Raw genomic sequence first — 23,853 nt, forward strand, 5'->3', positions numbered from 1 at the left:
GGTTAGGATCAGTTTTGAACTTGAAAAATGTAAAGATCCATGCATGACTCAAGTATCTGAGGCTGCAAATTTGCACCAACTAACAATTCTAGTGCTGAAAAAACAAACCTAGACTCCTTTCTCACCGCCTCCAACACGGTAGTAATAGTCACAGCCAGTGAGATCATTGACAAGAATAATAGGATACAGAAACCAAGGTCACAACAGATATCCTCGACCTCTGATGTGAGGAGAAAACTGAGAAGAAAGGGAGGAAACATTGAAGGAGCAGAAAAGTACAGGGAAAATAAGAACAGGAATAGGAAGAGCTCAAAAAGTACGTTGAAAAGCTGTTTACAGGATCAATGAAATGAAATCGATAAAAGCATCAACCAGAATAACATCGTATAAGGTCTGTATAAAAATTCACACATCGGATACACATAAGGAGTTGTGCTGGAAGAACAGCAGCCATGGCCTAATATTACAACTAAATGTCTTACTGTCTTTACTTATTTAATCGTTTACCATGATCCATGTATCTGAGAGAATCTGTCCAAATCTACCTTCCAGCATAGCAACCTAACAGTTCCTTTCGCGTCATAGTCTCGTTCAACCAGATTATCACATCAATACGTTCAGATTTCAGGTTTAGTCACCCAATGAAACTGTGATTTGTACGAAAAATATGACATCATCTCATCATCGCAGTTTTGTATTATATAATCTCTTGACATCAGCCGTTCAGATGAAGAATTAAGTATGTTTGGTTTCATTAACTGGGATATTACGACGTAAATTGCTTCGAGCTGAAAAAGTTACTGTTAAGTGACAACTTTATATTTTAATTTATAAATAAATAGCAGTTGTACCAAGTAAATTAATTTTGAACGTTTAAGTTAAGGTATATCCAAAAGTATTTATTGATTTAGGCTCAAAAGGTCCGGTCATCGGGTAGCCAGATCTTTCCCGGTCTTCTGATCAATTTTTACATATAACTCATATTACTACAATAGTGCACTATTATCCATCGTCCTTCGCTGCTAATAACAGATATTTCATTCTGTATTAGGGAGTATTTACTAGAGGCCATACTAGAAATAGTAAGTACCATTTTAATAGATTATATTTGCACCGAGCGATTGTTTGTTATGTCTTTTGTTAGGCATGAACTAAAATGAGGATATGAATACATAATTTACATCAATTATTTTATCGCAGGACTGGGGTAAAGGAGTACTTGGTGTGACATGGTATATCATTCCAGTCTCTGTTTTGTTTTCCACCTTCGGGGCGGCTAACGGGGTCTGTTTTGCGGGTAGCAGGTATATTAAAATTTATTTATTCATTTATTTTCTTATGTTACCTATTTTCCATAGACTGATAATTTCAATATAACTCCATAATTATTTCTGTTTTGATATCTATAAACAATCGCTTATTTTATATTTAGAATACTAATTATTATATTCTTAATTGCATATAACTCCTTTGGCTTTATGTTGATTCATTCTTTACTTCCTGAACGTCATTATATTCTTTTCTTCCACTAAATATAGCAAACAGAAAAAGCAATGACTTAAAAGAAAGTAGAAACAAAAAAAAAAAAATTAAATAGAACAACAACTTTTTTATCCTACAACATACTTGAATTTTGTTATGCTTTTAATAAGTAGCTTGTTTGGATATGTTTGATAAAAGTAGGAATAACTTTGGTTTCATATACCCATCGAATATTTTTTAAAAAAATAATGATGTGTATAAATGAATATTATCTGATGTGCATTTTCGATATAAATTGTTTCACATTTTCTATGAAATGTTAGAAAACATTTAGTTCGTTTGCATTAATATTTGGTTATTGGCAAATGTCTAATTATTACAGTTGTCGAAATGAATTGAGGCGCCTGTTAGTGTACAAGTAGATCGTTTCTTTCAGAGTTGTGTATTGTGCCGCCAGAGAGGGCCACCTGCCGGAAGTTCTCTCCTACATCCACTGTAAAAGATACACGCCAGTACTTTCCATCATCTTAACGGTAAAAGTCACGAAACAATCAGGCTATCTAGTACCCATTAGTGCCAGAAGTGGTAGTGATAGTTTCCAAATATGTGAAGGTATAGTCTAGAGCAGAATGAGCAGAAACAACATTAGCAAAAGCAGTAGTAGTGTTGGTGCAGCAGTAGCAGTATTTGTAGTAATAGTAGCAGTAGTAGCAGCGTCGGCGTCAGTAGGAAGAGCAAGAAGTGGAGGTTGTTGTTACCATTGTTACTCATATTTGAGTATTAGCACGAGTAGCAATGATAATGACTGAATATTGTTGTCAACGCCATGGTTGTTATAATGATGTTAACGATTGCGGTCAGGTTCGTTTTATTATTTGTGTTGCTTCGCAACATATGTTTGCATGATATCGCTATCTGTCTTTTACGAATGAACAAGAAATAAAATCTCGTCTGCTAGCTTTCAGGTAGATTTATATAATTTAATTTATATTGTGTTGTCGTAAAAATCTATTGCTTTTCCATTTTCTTTCTTTATGCTGATATTCAATAGGTTCACCATACCTTTCTATAATTTTTCGATAGCGACCATTAACAGCATAAGAAACAAGGCTCCGTGGAAAAATAATTTAACACGTAGAAAGTCCTACAGACGCAAATAATGATCACTAGTATAATCTTATTTTGCGTTATTGTTTTGATCAAGATTTGATTTGCTATACCCTTTGTAGGATTCAGCAACCCACACATAATATCAAATACAATAGATGTCCTTATGACTGACGATGTAGTTTGTGATAGAAGCTATCCATTTGCATCGCATAGTGTTTTTATATTTTAAGTGCGTTTCAAACAATTGAAATCAGTATGTTATTTGTTGTCCTCTTTGACTTTAGTCATCTACATTTAAAACAAGGGTGTCAAACTCGAGTTACCATGAGGGCTACATGAGGACTAGTAAATTGGCCACAAGCCGCATCACTGAAACATTCTCATACAGCGAAAGCGACTCACACAAAAAGTAGCCAGTTAAAATTATAGAAACAAAACGTTAACGCTGCAACAATCGAGTTTGTATCTAAACTGGCTGTTTGCGAAGAAATAATATGCATTATTAGTAATCTTACAAATTGCGGGTATCGTTGTTTTCACATGAAATAACTCTACGGGCCAAATGCAACCCGCATGTCGCGTATTTGAGAATCCTGATTTTTAGGTTTCATAAACACTCAAGAACAATACATTCGTTGTTTCATCCTTGTCATCCTCGTAGTAAAGATGATATGGGATGAAAGAAAATCATTGTTTAACGACATCTAACTCCAATCTCTATGATGAAATAGTCTACCAATGTATCAATTTTGTCAGTCCGATTGACAGAATAGATTGTTTCTCAAATAGCGCATTATAATTTGCATACACAGTACTGTCTGTTCAGGTATATAGCAGGATTTCACTTATCTATTTTATTTACTGACAATAGTTAGATTATGCGAAACATTTGTATCAAAGAAATTCAAACAACGAAAAGCTGAGCCGGTATCTGACCCAGGAGTTATCTAATCTAGAGATGGTGAATAAACGCAGGTCTCCCGCCGCTGAAGTTTAATTTTCGGTATTTTATCCTTTTTGTTGCAAGATTTGCTTTTAAATGAAGCTTCTTGTATCCTTTTTGTCTCAAATATATTTAAAAACTCAGCTTCTTTCAAATGCTTAATTGCTTGAAGGTGAGGCACATCTTTGGAGCAGTATAAATCTCTTTCTTGTAGAAACTGACCTCTTCTTTGAAAATGTGTGTGTTAAATATTAGTTTATCTGTCATTATGGCTTTTATCACTAATTACCTCTAGATCAACACGAATCTCGCCACCGTGCAATGTATCCCCCTCACCCCGAAAAGTTGTAATTATTGTTGATTTATTTAATTTTCTTTTGATCATGCTCCTTATGATTATATTATTTTGCAATCTCGTTATAACTGTTGTACTCGATGATGATTAAGATAAACTCCTCATGGTTGAATTCTTTGTCCATTGTCGTCTTATCCATGATATCGTCCACACGGTTCAACTTATTAATGAAAGATTTTTTCTGTGGCATGTTTTAAAACTTTTTCTGTTTATCACCTTTTCTTTTAAAGCTTTAGTAACAAGCCTTGGAAATTTGCATCAAGCCCAATAAAAGCCGAAGGAGAAAATCCACCGGTAGCTATTCATCTTCAATCTCTTTGACTTTTTTAAATCTGAAATTCTTTACCTTCAATAAAGCTTTATCTGTTATTAGGTAGCTAGTTCTCCTTTGGTCCCCAGCTCTTCATTATGGCACCAAGAAGCTGTAGCAAGCGCAGCGGCTACACCCCTGTAAATCGTTTTGACTTGAGGTCTAAACCAGGTGAGCGTAGCCGACGAGTTTTAAACCCTAGGTGAGTTAGGGCTTTCCTATCCAAGCATGTGAAGATTGTATTCGGAGGACTGGGCAGAGGAAATCGGTACCTAGATCAACGGGCAGGAGGGTGATTCACAGCAACACGTTATAGAATGCACAGAGCATCACGAGGCACGTAGGTAGTCCTGGATATCCACTGTCTCTGATTCTATCTAAAGGTGCCTAAAATTTGCCTGTTCCATCTTTCCCTAGCCAATTAACAGCCTCTGGCGATGACCATATATCAGCGGTCCAAACACAAAAAAGAAAAAGGAGATGAGCAGCGCATGAAACTTGCGTACACTTTTGGACAGATATAATACTGACAGATCTCTAGCAGGGAGCTTGAAATTTACAACATCAACATTGCCCAGCAGAAGAGGGCGAACTTTGTGAAAGGGGCGCTGGTTATGGCTAAACCTTCTTTTGGAGCGGAAGGGGGATAAAAAGAGCGACGTGTGGCCGGAGTCGGCTTTGCAGTCAGTGTATGTTATCAAGCTAGCTGGACTTCCAAAGGGTGTGAACGACAGGCATATGACCATGAAACTCCCATTGTCGAATGGAAGAAAGCATGTCACGATCGTCATTGCGTACGCTCCAACTATAACCAATACGGAAGAAGCGAAGGATACATTTTATGAAGAAATCCACTCTGTGATAACCTCTGCTCCCAAATCTGACAAGCTCGTCATCTTTGGTGACCTCAGTGCAAGAGTTGGCTCTGGCAATATCTTCTGGAAAGGGGTCATTGGAATGTATGACGTTGACCGCTGAACAGCAATGGTCATCTATTTCTTCTTTAATTACCCAATCATAATAGCTTAGGAGAACTACTATTGTCTCGGAAACCCAGCCCTCCCATATACTACTTTTAGCTAAAGTGAGTAAAAGGTTGTCTGCCGACCCAAGTGGCGGTTGGGAAGAGTAACCTTCCCTTAGCACTTAGAACCCTTGAATTACAACTTCCGCTCGTGCCAAGAAGCATGCTGTCCTCACGAGAGACCTACCAAAACGCAAAATCTACGTTGAAGATATACCATCACAATTTGGATGAGTTTTTTGCCACTTCCAAGGAATGTATACTCCATATATACCTCCAACTTTTTCTCTTCCTATGCCGACAAAGCTCTGCCTCTACTATTTACTAACACTTTGTCGTCGTCACATATTTCGGTACTTTAACTGGAAGCCTAAGCGACTTCACATTCAGTTCGGGCTATATTTATTTTTTACGTGCAAGTCTCTTGCGCTTATAAAAACGCCTAACATGAGCAATTATATTACGAACGGGCACATATCGGTGAGTAGCGTCCAGCTTGAATGCTTTTTAATTGTACTGGCTATCTGGGGGCCATTTTCCATACAGGTAGTTGCCTCATAATGGATATTGTCGCAACTACTTTGTACGTATCTATCATGGTGTATCGGTTCCCTTTTAGGTGAAATTTAGTAAAGTAGACACTTGTATACAGAAATCATTTCTTTATTGCTTCCGCTCTGGTCGGAAAAGTACAGGTCGGCATTCTGTAGATGGTTTACTTAGTCGCGTCTTGCATGTTTCAATAGGCGACACTTGAGTCATATTTATCTGCATAAGCATTTCTTCATATTTAAATAGCTCTTTGTCACGCTCACGGGTAGACTGTGAGACTTCATAAGATAGGTTTGGGCTACAATACTTATGTACGCAGGTCTTTATCCGATAACGAAACTCCTCATTTATGTATAATTCCGTCATTTTTGGTACATACAGGTGAGTTTCCTTTAGGACGGCATTCTTCGCCTTGGAACGCCATACTTCAATGATTCCACCTGTACATGCCGCCCTTGACCTTCTCTACAGGTATCATTATAACTGATTTTGTCTGCTTTAACTTTTCTTTTACAAGTAACCATCATTTCGTATAGCTCTGCGGCCCCATTGTATTCTAAAAACACTTGTACAGGCCCACATGTTAATACTTTTCCTCCTTACAGATGGAATTTCATTATAATGTACCTGTATGCTTCGTTGTTTTATAAGACTGTTTGTTATCAATATCACTACATTTTTGGCAACTCCCTCTAACTTTGCCCCTTGAAGTTCGACTTTGATTCCTATTGCTGAACAGCCAGGGACAGCCCTAACAAACAACCAAGCTCTCTCTCACTCAACAGATATACGAACAGGTCGCATGTATCAAATATCCCATAACCTGTCACAAACTGATGATCCTAAAGATATCCTCCCCACACGAACAACATATTTCCGTTGAGACCGACCTAGGACGTTTACTGGGTCACGAAGGGCCAAGCTATCTATAGTATGGGCTCAATCACTAACGGCACGGCTTCCAGTACGTCGAACCCGACTTTTGCGGACAGGTGCAGGGGCCAGTCGAAAGTTCATTCCACCTTGAGACGCTCATTCGGCACAGCGCCACAGGTGGTTTCCTACGCCTCAACAGATGTCGCTTCTCACTTTCTCTACACTCTGTTACGAGAACAGACCCTTTACTCAGTGACTGTCTCGAACTCACCGTTTTTTGCTCAAAGAGTTCTACAACTTTAGTGAACTACAGATCTCGTCATTTTTCGCCAGCTAAGTCTCAAGCATTATACGGGACCTTACCCTCACCTCTTGCAAACAAGATGATTTAGCTTCTTCTCCAGTGCTGTCATCTATTCTACACTATCCGATGTCAAGGGAATATTCAGCCTTCCGAGCCTCCATTGAGGATGTTTTCCACCTTTGACCTCCGTAGTTTAGTCCTTTTCCTCCTCCCACTATATCAGCAGCCTGAACTGAATAAAGCAGCTAAACACATTTTGGCCAATGCCATAACAGCAGCTACAAATTTATAATTGGCGGAGCGCGACCCAGTGTTCTGTGCTTGCACTTTCCTGAAGGACCTCCATAAAACCAAGCTAAGAGCAGAATTTATTTATTCGTCTGGTTAAAGGCCAGATTGAAGACATCCGTAAACAAGCCACATAGGAAAACAATTTCCCCCATTCCCACAACCACAGCGTTGATACAGGGATTGTACGGGAAAACAAAAAAAGGACTTTAGGTCACTCATTGGATAAGAACCTCTGAGAACCGTATTATCAAACCTCCACCCAACGAAAGCCACATTTCTCGCATACCAATGATGGCATAGCACCAAGAAGGTAGTATCATTTGTTCCAGACTTTTCTTGGTGGCAAAGGCATACTTCACTCTGCGTCTGGTCATCAGCCAAAGCGCCCTCAATCCGTTCATTCACCTCCTGGTTCTCAGTGGAAACACCACAGAGTATTTTGAATATCATCCATCAGGGAGATTTCGCCATCAGTGTAGACTTAAACGGCGCATAACTGCATGCCCCTATTCACAAGGTTTCTAGGACGCTCTTGCGTTTTTCCTACAGTATCATATACCAATTCACGGCACTCCAATTGGGACACCACATTAGCGCCTAAGTCTTCACTCGTTTGTTGAATCGAGTTATGGCGCATGTCAGGACCATTTCTATGCGGCAACATCATGTTACCTGGGCGACATCCTGAAGAAACATTAGTGAGTAACATCTTACAAGACTCGGAAAGATCCGACCCAGTACCATCACAACAATTTGTTCACCTAGGTATGGAGGTCAACATACAAGCAACATATTTCGTCTCTCTCATGATCGGGCATGGAAACGCGACCCACGGTAGCAACTTTACTTTCGAGAGAATCTTATCCGCACTGGAATTCCTTCGCCTACTTGGCATGCTCAACTCAGCAGCGGCCTTCAGGGTCCTAGGTCGCTCTCCTATCACTCATTTCAAATGATTCTTCTGCCTGAATGGAGTCCTAAAATTGGCCCCCTGGACCTTTCTCGCATCATCTACATACAAATGAGGCATCATCTGTGGAATTTGGCAACCTAACTTTCTTTACCGTTCCAAGACGTGAAGCTGGGGAACCTACTTACTATCATCCTTTCATGAGAGCTTTGCGTCCTGGCGTGGGACATTCTAAAATGGTGCTGTCAACAACAAAATCCAAGTACAAGTCTTCCATATCAAGGTACCCCAAACGTATTAGCCGAGTCTTTTTCTCGGAACAATGAATCCAAACAGGCTGAATGGTCTCTCTATTCCTCAATTTTCATTCAGATATGTACCGGATGAGACCCACCTTTCGTGGACCTGTTTGCGACAAGGTGGAATACAAAAGCCTTACCTTTCGTATCTTCAGTCGCGGATTCGAAGCCTGGGCAGTGGGTGCTCTATTCATGGGTTGGAAATGGCCTAGATGCATACGCCTACCTTCCAACACATCTGATTCCAAACAGTGGTATAGAAAGCAAGAGAATCAGTGTCGCATTATCCTCATGACACTACTCGGATTGGGGAAATCGTGGATCAACGACCTAATCAATCTCGCAACGACAACTCCTTGGAGAATATGGATTTTCCCTCATCTATTGAAACAATTACGAAGTCATTCCTATTCAGAGGTATGGAATGTGCACATATGGAGTCTCCTCCAGTCGGGTTTCCTAGAAGCTGTCTCACATACATTAGGGGACCAGATATGGTATCTTCTAGAGAAGGTGTTGTCCCTCCTTCCACCTCTTACCTATTCTCGCAAGGTATTATGATGGAGTAACGTATTTTAAAAAGAAACCACATTTTCCTAGTAAAATATGTTTCTTCGAGAATACTTACCCAATTATGATACACATACACCCTCACATCCTCCCCACAGTTACTTCCATATAGAGCGTGCCTTGGGCTCTTGTAGTAACTGAGAGGTTCATCGACTTTGCCTCCAATCCTTATACCTAATGTGAAATCTTTCTGCCCGACCACCACATAGGTCGGCAGACAACTTTTGGCTCCCTTTAGCTAAAGGATGTGTTTGGGAGGGCTGGATTTGCGAGGTAGCAATTCCCCTAAGGTAGTATGACTGGGTAAGCATTCTCGAAGAAACATAGTGTTCTAGGACAAATTGATTTCTTTATAAAGAACAAAACAGTAAGATTACTAGTATTTTAAGGAGAAAACTTGGGTAATGGGCAACTGTTTCGATTAAAGTTGATGAGGAAAGAAAGAAAAATAATCGACCAGGGCAATAATTCTGTTAGAATAGTATTTGTATGCAAGACTAAGCTGAATGCATAACCAACAAAAATGAATGCAGATTTAACAAATATGATACCGTAATCAAAGACTAAAGCATATTATTAGACAACCATCTACAAACACGCTTATAGATATATGTATTTCTTAAAAACCTTTCATCACGATCCCACATATTACTATTATTTGAAGGCGATACAGTTCACTTATCGAATTGGCGTTGACTGGCTTGGAAGGAATATCTGGCATTCATGCTGCACTGTATCTGAGAAATGCATGCACATAATCATAAAATACCTCAATAGTATAATTTTATGAAAAACAAAGTACACAGTTCAATGTCTTTCATTCCATCAAATTCAAAGAAAAATTATTACCTGTCCAACGAAGAGGGTTTTATTTATTTTATTTGTTCATATGTTTCAGTGTGGCATCGCTACGTTAATGATCATTCCCTCAGACACAGCAGGTCTGATAGATTTCTTCAGTTTTGCTTCCTGGACCTTCTACGCTCTCACAGCCCTGGCTCTCATCATTCTTCGTTTCACAAGGAGGAATGATCATAGGCCAATCAAAGTAAGATATATTAGCCTTCTTGAGCGTTTTTCTTTTTCTCGTCTTTCTTCATCTCCATGATATGATTGGGATTGCATATAGTCTTGACAACGTCACCTGATAAGCTTTACTCTAAGATCGGAAGAGAATAAGATAGGGTCATTTGTAGCTTACGTGATCGTACGGCTCAGTGAGTTATTATAGCAATGCCTCTTCCAATATTCTCATTATGTTATTCTATATGTAAATGTCGACATTCGCATATTTTTCTTAACCTCATAATCTGTAGCAATACTTATTTCGGAAGCATCGTTGATCTCATAGTTTTCAATTGTCATCAGTGTGCTCAGGTAGTCCGGCGTCCGTTTAGCTTTCCTGGTAATACTACTTCAATGCAAGTTCATGTGTAATATGTTTCCTTAATCCAAGAAGAACCCTGTAGGTTACAGAGCTGGTAGCTCCAAGGTCAAATTTACTGCTGCTAAAAATAGTTTTACCTATGCATTGCATCGTTGAATGGTGCTTATCTGCGTATTTGACACAACGAATAACGCACTTAGGAAGACTACTAAACTATTTATCATTGCATCCTTTAACTAATTTACTGTTGTCTTTGAATCATTTTTATTTATTTCATAATATGTTTTTCTTTTTTGGATCTTTTGATCCCTGTCCGCTAATGATATTATTCCATTTTGGGGATCTCCTATTTTTTACATCAAAAAAACTCCACAAATGCTTACACCGAGATAGTTTCCTGAATGAAAAAGCACAGCCACTTTGCCAAATTTTAAAATTAGTAAGTTGAAAAAAACCACAGACAAGACTTTGTTTAGTTTTCGTTTTTATATAAAGGAAGAAATATTTAATTAATTGTTTAAAAAATAAGCAGAATTTCGTCGTCAGCTGTCAGAGAGATGTTTTATTAATATCTGAAATCGTTAATGACCATCCGTTTTTATTGTGTACTTTAAAGACATTAAGGCCTTCTTCAACAGTTCCCCTTTAGTAAATTCAACGTTGCCAGCGCAGCTCCAAATGATTCATAGATTATTACGTTATCAATAATATCACATTTTCCCTCAATGTATCATAACGCTATGCACTCGAGGTGAGATTTAACGTAAACAGAAGTGGTTGCCACCTGCGTCTATAATTAAATACTGAAAGAGCAAAATATTTTATGCAATTGTAATAAACACAATAAGATTCAGGTTTGTCACAGCAAACATTGGGATAATCTATGGTAAATATTTAATTACATGTCGGTAACTTTACCTTTTACTTTCTAAAATCGATTGTTTCTTTACGCATTGTGCAAGTACACGGTGTAGAAAGTGTTCTTGGTTTCGGAGGTAACAAGCAGTTGTGGAAAGTGGACTGCTGTGCAGAAACCAAGAACACGCCGAAGAAATACACTTATCATAAATGTCCCATTCTTGCCTTTGTGGCTGAACAGGTATTTAAAATACAATGCTATCCGTGTCCATCTAAAGAAGAGAGACTTTAGTACGCTGTCTTTATTTTTATTTTTAAAGATTAATTTCTTATTCAGGTTTTCATTTTGATACCGGTAGTTTTCTTCCTGGTTTCCGCCTTCCTGGTGATAGCTCCTATTGTCCAGGATCCACGGATTGAAATCCTGTACGCTCTATTCTTCATTCTCGGAGGTCTCGTTCTCTACTTCCCATTCGTCTATTTTAAGTTAGATAGAGGCTGTTTTGGTAAGTGGAACACTCATGCAGAATATGACTTTGTTCAAGTACTGTTAATGTGTACAGGTATTATAGGAAGTACTGCTAATATGTACAGGTATAATAGGAAGTACTGTTAATGTGTACAGGTATAATAGGAAGTACTGCTAATATGTACAGGTATAATAAGAAATACTGCTAATGTGTACAGGTATAATAGGAAGTACTGCTATTGTGTACAGGTATAATAGGAAAACAATGTTCTTTTCCTTCGTAAATACGGGATATATTTCATCTTCTGCTGTCAAAGGTTATGTATTTTTATCTCTTGGTGTCATCACTCGTTACAATATCACAGTATCATCCTTTTTCTACCACATTATGAAATATATCTGGTATTAGAGTAGGAAAAGAAAATCTCTCGATTTCGATATATATATATATATATATATATATATATATATATATATATATATATATATATATATATATATATATATATATATATATATCACAAGAAAATAATAGCACCGAACTTAAGACACTGGGATTCATAACGCTTCTTTGAAAATATATGCTGAGAAAAAAAAGAACTCAACAATTATCTTTCAGAATTTGTCCTTTTCATTCGTCAGAATGATGGAAGAAATTAAAAGCCAATAAGATTAAGAGATCAAACAAATTGAATGTAAAGAAAGATATTTTACCTAATAAAACGATGCCTAACGCACTTTAGATAATATCAGTTTGTTAAAAGGGAAATGAATTTGTGAATGAGTTAATGAATAATTGCAAGGACTGATTATCAACAACGCATGATGTAATGAACATGATTCGCATTTACGTACCACTGAAATGTCAATTTCCATACAAAATAAAAGAACTTCACTCATACTGCAATTGAAGCTCACTCCAATCTGAAAACACGTCGTACAAAAACAGAAAATCTAGTTATTTGGTAGCCCTTGCTATATGGCGTTTTAGTAATTGTTTTTAAAAAGGTATGATCGGTAATTTTGAACGGCACTAGAGTAGGCACAGATACAACAGCAGCTTAGTCTGTGACACTGAATTTTACTGAATAAGCGAGACCCTGAAAAATTAACTGAAAGATCTAAAGAAGACAGTGGCAGGATTCGACCCCAAACTTGTGAGACTATCAGTGATGATGACATCAAAAAACGTTTTGAATCTCTGCTTTTTTGGCCCCAGCACACCATCAAGTTTATTAAACACTTTATGGTTTAATAGTACGTTGCACTTTGAAGTACTGGAGGGGGTCTAGAACACAAAATGATTACGTGGGGAGATATATATTTAAAGTTTAAAGCATGATTGTGAACTTAATCTAGAATATTTAGAGTTTGACGAGTGACAGACGAAGACAAGGTAATGGGAGGACGTAAGAAACACAAGAAATGAAAATCTAGGGATGTATGTTAACCCTTTGTCTCCCTATAAGTGTTCTGTAGTTAATATTATAAGAAAAAAACGTCTAAATTATTTTTGTCTGCCCTGACCATACACTCTTCCTTTGTAACTCACATGAACGCACCTGAAATGTTTTAAGGAAAACAGTTGGAGCAAGAAAGCTTAATATCCTAATGCAACAATGGCTATGAAGGCAAACTTCAATTGCAGCCCCAAAATGTTACAGTTTTACTTCCTCCAAAGAAAAGGAGACTTAAAGGATAGTGACACAGCTATCTAATTACCAATAAAATATCCAACGCATGTCGATTGTTCTACAACTACTTTTTTGTATAAGCCATTGTAATTAGTTTCGTAGCACTGGCTGTATTCTATCTTTTCTAAATTCAAACTGATGAAAGTTGGAAGTTATCCTTGTAAAACAAATTATGATTTATTATTAATTTCATGTAACATACATTTGTATTCTACTGAGATGATATTTTTTTATGAAACATTATACTAGTGAATGACCTACAAAAGACTGAAGAAAGAAGAGTAAGTGATGAATAATGTACGTGTTCAATATGCTAACCTATATTGCATTTTCTTTTTGTCTTATCTTTATCGCTGTTTTTTTTTAAAACAACCACTTTTTAAAATTTATTTGTTTCTCTCATCCATTGGTAAATTTCCAAAGCGTCGGCATTTATTTGGAGTTGAAAACAGGTTGTTGTTGTTGTTGTGGGGTTTAACGCCATTTTGCAGCACATGATAGGCTATACATGGCGGCCAGTATTAATGGTGGAGGTTGAAAACTTGTACATGGAGTTAAGCAGAAGACATCAACGGTTGCGTCCCTTGATAAAGTAGTTCTTAACGCGTGGATACCATGACTGAGACGACCTGACTGAGATGACCAGACTGAGATAAGATAAGTAAGGTTCGCAAATAAGCAAGATTTCTCTGTCGCATAGGTTAGAAAGAAAGCTCCCTGTCGCTACGCATCGTAGGGAGAGATGTTGAAAGGTTCCCATGGGTTGAATTCAAAACTGAATTAGTAATTTTGCATCCTTCATCCATCGCTACCTAGGACAAAATTAGTGTTATGAAGTACCGTAAACAAGATAATGGAAAATATCCGTTGCAGGAGAAACTTAAAGAACTGTAGTGACACCGGGCCCATCATTGTGACTTGACGTAAGTTGTAAGGTCATTTGTTGACAGTCGGGTTATGTCCATTCTCTACCAATGTATCGATCCCACTAATTTTGTGTATGCACACACACAAAAATGTCGAACTTTATATGTACAAGAGAAGAGCTACAGCAATCATCAATAGAGCTTCGCTGACAACTTCGTCACACTTCCGGTACTAAAACGACAAAAGATAATGGAGCAAAGGACAACAATTTCGTATTTTCCTGTTATTTATATATAATGCATCGCGGCGATGAAAAGCTGAGAACCGATCAAAGCAGTTCAAGGGGATTGGTTTGGCTTTAGTTCGGTTTGGTTTTGCACGGAACATCAACACATTAGGATATTTAATGACTAGGCAGTTGGAAGAGGGATTCGCGCAAGGACACACCACGGTAGCCGGCCCGGTTGATCCAACGTTAGGATTTGAACATGTATCCTTTCGATTGCAAGTTCTAGATGCCACCCACTTCGCTACTGAGGATGCGTCACGTGTTTAATACATTTCCTACAGGGGTTAGTTCATGCAGAGTTTTCGGAATAGCTCTCAAGGGAATGACATTACTTATTAACCAGTTGAGGGACACATTTAGCTAGTTACGACCAATGATATTAGCATTCGAATCTAAACCTGTACCAGTCGACAACATAACAATAGTAACTGTCATATGTGTTCGTTAAAAAAAAAATACATGAATCGTTGTTTCCAAATTTCATTAAATTCACACAATCAGTACGAAACCTAGGTGTTACTCTGGGCAGTACTCTCACATTGCACCAACATGTCATGAACATATGCAAGGCTGCATATCTTGAGCTGAGACGAATCAGCTCAATTCGCAAATATCTTTCAGTTGATGCCACTAAAACACTTGCGTGTTCATTAGTACTTTCAAAACTGGACTATTGTAACTCAATTATGTCTGGTTCATCTCAATATCTGCTCCAGAAACTTCAGAAATTTCAAAACACAGCTGCTCGGATCATACTTAGAGTACCACGATCAGAGCACACCTCCCCGCTGCTCTGTACCCTACACTCGCTATCCATTCGATCCAGAATCAAACACAAAATTTGTTCTCTGTGCTACATTTCACTGTCAGACTCTAGTCCAACAATACCTATCCGACCTCAACCATGTGTACACACCAGCAAGATACTTACGCTCCTCTTCTGACAATCATATACTCATTATTCCCACTATGAAAACAAAGTCATATGGACGGCGTTCTTTTGCATACCAGGGCCCAGCAACGTGGAATGAATTGCCCACTGAACTTAGACACAAAGACACAGTGATCACATTCAAGAGTGCTCTCCAAACTCACTTATTTCGACTGCAAGAACAAACTTAAAGACCTAATAATGTTTCCTACCTTAAATATTCTCAGCATGCTTTTTATGTTTTCTAATTTCATGGTGTTTGTGTTTGTAATTATATCATTAAATGTTTTTTTATGTTATAGGTGTTGTCTAATTTTGTAAAGCGCCTAGAGCTTCTAAAGATTAGGCGCTATACAAAGTCTTCATTATTATTATTATTATTATTATTATTATTATTATTATTATTTTATTTATTATTATTATTGTTATCATTATTATTATTATTATTATTATTATTATTATTATTATTATGCCACTAAGAAACAATATAACTAATAGCATGTCTTGAACTCGTGATCTCGGTGTCATTCCATATTATGCCACTAACAAACCATAGAACTAATAGCACGACTTGAACTCGTGATCTCTGTGTCATTCCATATTATGCCACTAACAAACCATAGAACTAATAGCGTGACTTAAACTCTTGATCTCTGTGTCATTCCATATTATGCCACTAACAAACCATAGAACTAATAGCATGACTTGAACTCGTGATCTCTGTGTCATTCCATATTATGCCACTAACAAACCATAGCACTAATAGCATGACTTGAACTCTTGATCTCTGTGTCATTCCATATTATGCCACTAACAAACCATAGAACTAATAGCATGACTTAAACTCTTGATCTCTGTGTCATTCCATATTATGCCACTAACAAACCATAGAACTAATAGCATGACTTGAACTCGTGATCTCGGTGTCATTCCATATTATGCCACTAACAAACCATAGAACTAATAGCATGACTTGAACTCGTGATCTCTGTGTCATTCCATATTATGCCACTAACAAACCATAGAACTAATAGCATGACTTGAACTCGTGATCTCTGTGTCATTCCATATTATGCCACTAACAAACCATAGCACTAATAGCATGACTTGAACTCTTGATCTCTGTGTCATTCCATACTATGCCACTAACAAACATGGAACTAATAGCATGACTTGAACTCGTGATTTCGGTGTCACTTCATATTATACCACTAACAAACAATAAACTTAATAGCATGCCTTGACCTAGTGATCTTGGTAACATTCCATATTATGCCATTAACAAAAAATGGAACTAATAGCATGCCTTGAACTCGTGATTTCGGTGTCACTTCATGTTATACCACTAACAAACAATGGAACTAATAGCATGCCTTGAACCCTTGATCTCGGTGTCATTCCATATTATGTCATTAACAAAAAATGGAACTAATAGCATGCCTTGACCTAGTGATCTCAGTGACATTCCATATTATTGCATTAACAAACAATGAAACTAATAGCATGCCTTGAACTCGTGATCTCGGTGTCATTCCATACTATGCCACTAACAAACAATGGAACTATTAGCATGCCTTGAACTCTTGATCACGGTGTCATTCCATATTATGTCATTAACAAAAAATGGAACTAATAGCATGCCTTGACCTAGTGATCTCAGTGACATTCCATATTATTGCATTAACAAACAATTAAACTAATAGCATGCCTTGAACTCGTGATCTCGGTGTCATTCCATACTATGCCGCTAACAAACAATGGAACTAATAGCATGCCTTGAACTCGTGATCTCGGTGTCATTCCATACTATGCCACTAATAAACAATGGAACTAATAGCATGCCTTGACCTAGTGATCTCGGTGACATTCCATATTATGCCATTAACAAACAATGGAACTAATAGCATGCCTTGAACTCGTGATTTTGGTGTCACTTCATATTATACCACTAACAAACAATGGAACTAATAGCATGCCTTGAACTCGTGATATCGGTGTCATTCCATACTATGCCACTAACAAACAATGGAACTAATAGCATGCCTTGAACTCGTGATTTCAATATCATTCCATATTATGCCACTAACAAACAATGGAACTAATAGCATGCCTTGAACTCGTGATTTCAATGTCATTCCATATTATGCCACTAACAAACAATGGAACTAATAGCATGCCTTGACCTAGTGATCTCGGTGACATTCCTTGTTATGCCATTAACAAACCATGGAACTAATAGCATAACTTGAACTCGTGATCTCTGTGTCATTTCATAGCATGCCAGTAACAAACAATGAAAATAACAGCATACCTTGAACTCGTGATCTCGGTGTCATTCCATACTATGCCACTAACAAACAACGGAACTATTAGCATGCCTTGAACTCTTGATCTCGGTGTCATTCCATATTATGTCATTAACAAAAAATGGAACTATTAGCATGCCTTGACCTAGTGATCTCAGTGACATTCCATATTATTGCATTAACAAAGAATGAAACTAATAGCATGCCTTGAACTCGTGATCTCGGTATCATTCCATACTATGCCACTAACAAACAATGGAACTAATAGCATGCCTTGAACTCGTGATCTCGGTGTCATTCCATACTATGCCACTAATAAACAATGGAACTAATAGCATGCCTTGACCTAGTGATCTCGGTGGCATTCCATATTATGCCACTAACAAAAAATGGAACTAATAGCATGTCTTGAACTCGTGATTTTGTTGTCACTTCATATTATACCAGTAACAAACAATGGAACTAATAGCATGCCTTGAACTCGTGATATCGGTGTCATTCCATACTATGCCACTAACAAACAATGGAACTAATAGCATGCCTTGAACTCGTGATTTCAATGTCATTCCATATTATGCCACTAACAAACAATGGAACTAATAGCATGCCTTGAACTCAAGCACTTTCTTACTAACTCTAGGCTATATTACCTAGCAGTACGAGATGAACCGATCGATTTCGTTGGCTATTCAGCAAATATTGTCATATGACAACCCTGGCGTAAAAGCAATAAGTCGTTATGCAATATGCCATACTCGTTTTTTAAATGCTCTTCATTGACTAGACATTTGCTATAAATGTTGCTAGGCTCAGAGGTGATGGTCGCTCTTTGTTCCTAATGTTTACTTGAGGCATTCGTTTTGGCTTTAAAACAATTTTATTTCTTTACGCCTTTTTAATTTCATGCTCGTTGGTTTATATATTTTTCGTTACAGAATTTATTTTAAATCTTAGTTTCTCGCATAATAACACCACTTTTTCGTTTCGCATGTGCTGACTATTCATAATTTAAACAGCTAATTAAAGCTACATGCTGGAAATAATTTATCACGATTCCCTAATGTAATTTTCAAATTCGAACGGTAATTACTGGTCACTTAATTTTGTAAAAATCAACCCACCAGCTCATCTACATAGATGATGCATTTCACGCTCACTCGAGTTGTTGGCCCTGAAGATCGGATTAAGAATATAATATCCAGCTATCGAAATGTTTTTATCATCAAACGCTTTTTATTCCTTTTATTTTATATTCGATTTGAAATGCTCTCTTTCTCTCTCAAACAAGGACAATTAATGTCCAATAATAGAGTTATCTCGGCATTTTTCGTTTTAAGTCTTATGTTAAACTTATTAAACAGATATCTTAAGTCATCGATCAGCGAGATAATGTGATAAACGCATTGCCTCTCATATCGGTTATCATGAAACTCTTGTTTACTTTACGAAGTTAAAATTTTGGCTGACTTGAATTCCCAAAATTCAAATCTACAAAAGGTATGGTTGATAATATATTGGATTTCTCTCTCTCTCTCTCTCTCTCTCTCTCTCGCTCGCTCAGAAACTTTGCTCGGAATTTACATAGAATGTCGAACAGAAGAGTGAACCAGTTTGATCTCTATTCCAGACTGTGTAACAACTGTTTTACAACTGATATGCGAATGTGCACCTAGTCCTTACGTTCCAGACGATTAGGAAAAGTCACGTGATATCATTCACCTTACACGCGCCACCTGACTACGAACGTCAAAAATCAAGAGTAGAGTACATGAGGATGATATTGAAACAATATTTGTCACTGTGATTAAACATTAACCACATAATTCTTACTGTATATGATATAAATTGTAGACATATATTCCTTTATGTGAACGGTCCATATCTGGTACAGTTTAGAACGTTATATTCATTATTCTAAGAGTCACATTCAATCACACACATAACTGATATGTCTTCATAAACTCGTATCCATTTGTATAATGTTCCTGTACAATATTTCGTGACGGCATAATTATGTATTGTCAGATTAGTGAAATGTTCAATGTGACAATATTACTGTTTTTCTAAAATTATTTCACCGCACAAATGCACTGTTATTCAATACAATCTGTCACTTCAACCATTTCAGAATAAAATCTTGCAGTTGTGCTCATTTCAACCATTTCAGAATAAAATCTTGCTGCTGTGCTCATTTCAAACGAAATATGAAACTGGCTGGAATTGTGTGAAACCTAATTATTGAACGTTATGTGTTGAACTTGAGTACATATACTTTTAATGATATATTTATCTCTTAAAATTGTTGTATTTTATGCGGAATCGAATCTCAGTCTCAACCAAAATATAAGCACAAATTTGGCTGAATCCATGTCGACAGTTTTATTCCTTACAGTGATTTTAGTTTAAGCGGTTTATCTCGGCACAGATAAACTTTCCAACTGGAATATCAATCGTCTCTATTTGTCAATCCAAAAAAGATTTGGATAGTATTAGGAACCATAATTAAATCAGAAATGTAAAATGTTTGCCAGAAGAAAGCGTGCCATCGAACCAAAGAGCATCATCTCAGTATCACGTATTACATTATCTCCCCTTGAAATAGTACTTAGTGTAGCAGAAATGCATTGTCCGATGCCATTTTTGGTTCCAAAGGAAATGGATGAATAGTATTAAAATAAATATTATATATTCTTATAATATGTCAAACTACCATATCATTACACTCGAACCAAAAGGTTAACAAGTCTGTTATTCAGAACCCATATGTGTTCTTTAGCTCATTTGTACAGTATTTCCATCTTTATTATCTCTCCTTGTACCTTGCTAAGTTCAGACAATATATAATGGCCTATATATGTTGTTGTGGGTTTATCGCCATTTTTAAACACAAGAAAGGATATATATATATATATATATATATATATATATATATATATATATATATATATATATATATATATATATATATATATATATATATATATATATAAACCAAGGAGTAGTTTGACCTATTCTAAGAATATTGAATATATGTGTGCGCGTTTGTATATATATGTATCATTGATAAGCCACAATATGTATAATTTATTCAGTATAAGGTAATGAGGCTTACCTTTGAGGATTGTTAAACACAGATCCTTTAACCGGTATATATCTTAAATATCCACTTCTTCGTCACTAATTTATGTCAACCTATGGAAACGGAAAATTGTATCCCTGGATTCCACGGGAGAATGCCTGTGATACTAGGCAAAATTATGATATAAATGCAAATAATATTATCATTTTCAGGTTAGATAATTTTTATTCGTACTCCCCGGAGATTCGAAGCCAGGTCCGTTTGGAGCATATTTTTAATTGTCAGTAATTCATTCTATATAAACTGACATATGTCGTAGTAATCTGGAATGACTGTGTACTTAGAGAATCAATTATAGATCGACATGCGAGTGTGTCTGCTACGCACGAGTTTCTATATCACCGACTCTGTGTTATGGAATTCCACTTGTTATGGGTCATTTGTGTGTGTGTGTGTGTGTGTGTGTGTGTGTGTGTGATTTGGATTTTTAACGTAGCTTTAACAATGTTTCAGACATATTGCTACGATATCTGTAGTGTGGCAGTTTATAGTGATGTCTAGCACTGGGACATCATGCCGCAGACACGTAGCATCATGTCCCACCCAGTCACATAATCCTGACACCAGGCCGACCGGTCCTAACACTAACCTCTTAATGCTTAGTACCAAGCGAGGCAGCTATTAGTACCATTTTTATAAGTCTTTGGTATTACTCGGCCGGGGATCGAACCCACGACCTCCCGCATACGAGGCGTACGCTCTAACCACTAGACCACCGGAGCGGTCCTTTGCTCGGTTTGGGTAATGAATGAATGACCGATCTCATTTGCTCAGTATGTCTGCATAACCTGGTAGCTTCCGGTCCTTCCGAATCCAACGTTGGTAACTGGTCATAGTATTCCTTTTCTCTCCATCTGTCAAGCCTCTTTCAGGTAATCTTGGTTGTCTTCTCTCTTTTCCACTGTGTGGTGCACATATGGAGCTATAAAACCCCTTTAAATAAATAACAACGAAATCTATATATTTTTCAGACTTTTTTACTTTTGGGATCGAACACTATTCCCCACTCTTGTTGCGTCAGATATTGTTTTATCGTAATTTTGTAGAAACTAAGGCTAGTAAGGGTCAGTTGGTCGCCTGATAGCTGATACACACGATCCTATTTTTCATGCAATCAGTGTATTTCTCTAACTGTTAGTCGCATTCCTAAGTGGACTATGATGTATTCTCGACACAATAAACTGTACTATGCCTTATTGTGCGCAATGAATCTCTAACAGGACTACGTCGTCGGCAAGCGTACGATTCTCGGATTAAATGAATTCAAAACTTAATTACAAACGAATTAACGGACTTCACATCTTCTCTTAACAACATTATTTGCTAACGAGCAATTGAGTGCCATAACATTTCCAGACAGAGTAAAATCAATTCCTATCCTGCATGATTCATACTATTTAAGACAGATGAATCCATACAACTCTCACAATTAGTATCAGAAGTAAGGCATGACATCCCTAAAATACATGATTTCTATTACATATAAACGAGTAAATGCGAATAAATTGATATGAAGGAAATATTTTATGACATTTTTAGAATACACGAGTCATATGACATTCAAGACAAATGAATGCAAAGAATTAATTCAGAGTTCAATGAAAATTGAAGCATGCAATTCAAACGAATAAATTGAACAAAATAATTAAAAACTTATAACAGTGAACATACTATATGCGATTAAGACAATATCATGTACCTTTTGAGACTCTCTCTCTTTTCTATGATGCTGAATCTCTCTGTTCCGTGTCTCTCAGACACCTGTCCTATGGACCAGTTTTTAGCCAGAAATACTTGTTATTTCCCGGAGGCAACTTCTGATCTTCCCACAGAAACTCAGACTGACTAATTTTGCGAGATAAATTACCTAAAACAATTCACCTGAAAATTATACACCCCTCGTTTAGCTTAGCCAATCAGGATTAACTTTATCTAACTGACAAAACTTTAACACGTCCATCGAAGTTAAAACAATTCTCTCTGTTAACCCTTTATAAATAGCTATTTCTGAAGAGAAAAAGTCATTTTATGACAGTAATTTAAAATGGCCCAAAATTATTTCTAGAATGTCTCAACTTTGTTGTTTTTCGCTACTTAACCCCAAAAATTGACATCGCCTCTTTTTGTCTTTAACTGTTACCGCAATTACAAATCAGTCATGTAGCAGCAAGAACATCACCCAGTCCCCACCCCTCGCAGGCTAGTTATTTGTTGCGAACCTAGCGTATACGTCAATGTTAATTGCTACGTGTCACGCCGACCGCGAAATGATTCATCAGCATACTGTAGCAATCATCTTTCAAAATTCTTACTGTTACACACTACTGCTTTACTTTTGGTGATGGCCCAGATGTATAGGGGCTGGTGTATGTATGTATGTATGTATGTATGTATATATATATATATATATATATATATATATATATATATATATATATATATATATATATATATATATATATATATATATATATATATATATATATATATATATATATATATATATATTAACCATGTCTGCTGATTCTGCGCGTCGTTAGGTAATTATGCGCAACAATACGGCATTCCAGAAAACATTAGATCACGTGTTGTTTTTGGTCGAATGTCTAATTTGTATCAAGAAAGAACGATCGTCCTTTTATAAAGGAAGTGATACAATGTACAAAAGTATCACAGATTTCTACCCTAAAAACATATGAAAATGTAATTTCTAAATGTCAACATGAAGATCGACTCCATGACATCCTTGAATTTGTAACCCAGAAAATCGTATTTACAATGTATCTTTTAGAATCAGACAAATAAATACATATGTAAAAGATGAAAATGTATACCTTAAAACAATACTGCATTTTAATCCAAGTTTCCAATTTTGCAAGAAGTTGTC

At 36.8% G+C, this 23,853-nt stretch overlaps 1 protein-coding gene across 6 annotated transcripts in view; it reads left to right on the top strand.

Moving 5' to 3' along the window:
* LOC149782900 (b(0,+)-type amino acid transporter 1-like) overlaps nt 1-20,001 on the top strand; it is an 80,112-nt gene extending 60,111 nt beyond the window's left edge. For 5 of the 6 annotated variants that reach the window (XM_089934453.1, XM_089934455.1, XM_089934452.1 and 2 more), the window contains 5 exons: nt 1,201-1,304; nt 1,919-2,015; nt 9,925-10,074; nt 11,609-11,777; nt 19,455-20,001. In XM_089934453.1, coding sequence (XP_089790579.1) covers nt 1,201-1,304; nt 1,919-2,015; nt 9,925-10,074; nt 11,609-11,777; nt 19,455-19,522 — 588 coding nt within the window. In that variant the 3' untranslated portion in view covers nt 19,523-20,001. Of the gene's footprint in view, nt 1-1,200; nt 1,305-1,918; nt 2,016-9,924; nt 10,075-11,608; nt 11,778-13,683; nt 13,746-19,454 lie in introns of those variants that run through there. The other variant, XM_089934454.1, reaches the window with a different exon arrangement.
* The last annotated feature ends 3,852 nt before the right edge of the window (nt 20,002-23,853 follow it).

Source organism: Sinohyriopsis cumingii, chromosome 15 (genome assembly GCF_028554795.1).
Source record: "Sinohyriopsis cumingii isolate HCF-2022 chromosome 15, ASM2855479v2, whole genome shotgun sequence".
Taxonomy (NCBI): domain Eukaryota; kingdom Metazoa; phylum Mollusca; class Bivalvia; order Unionida; family Unionidae; genus Sinohyriopsis; species Sinohyriopsis cumingii.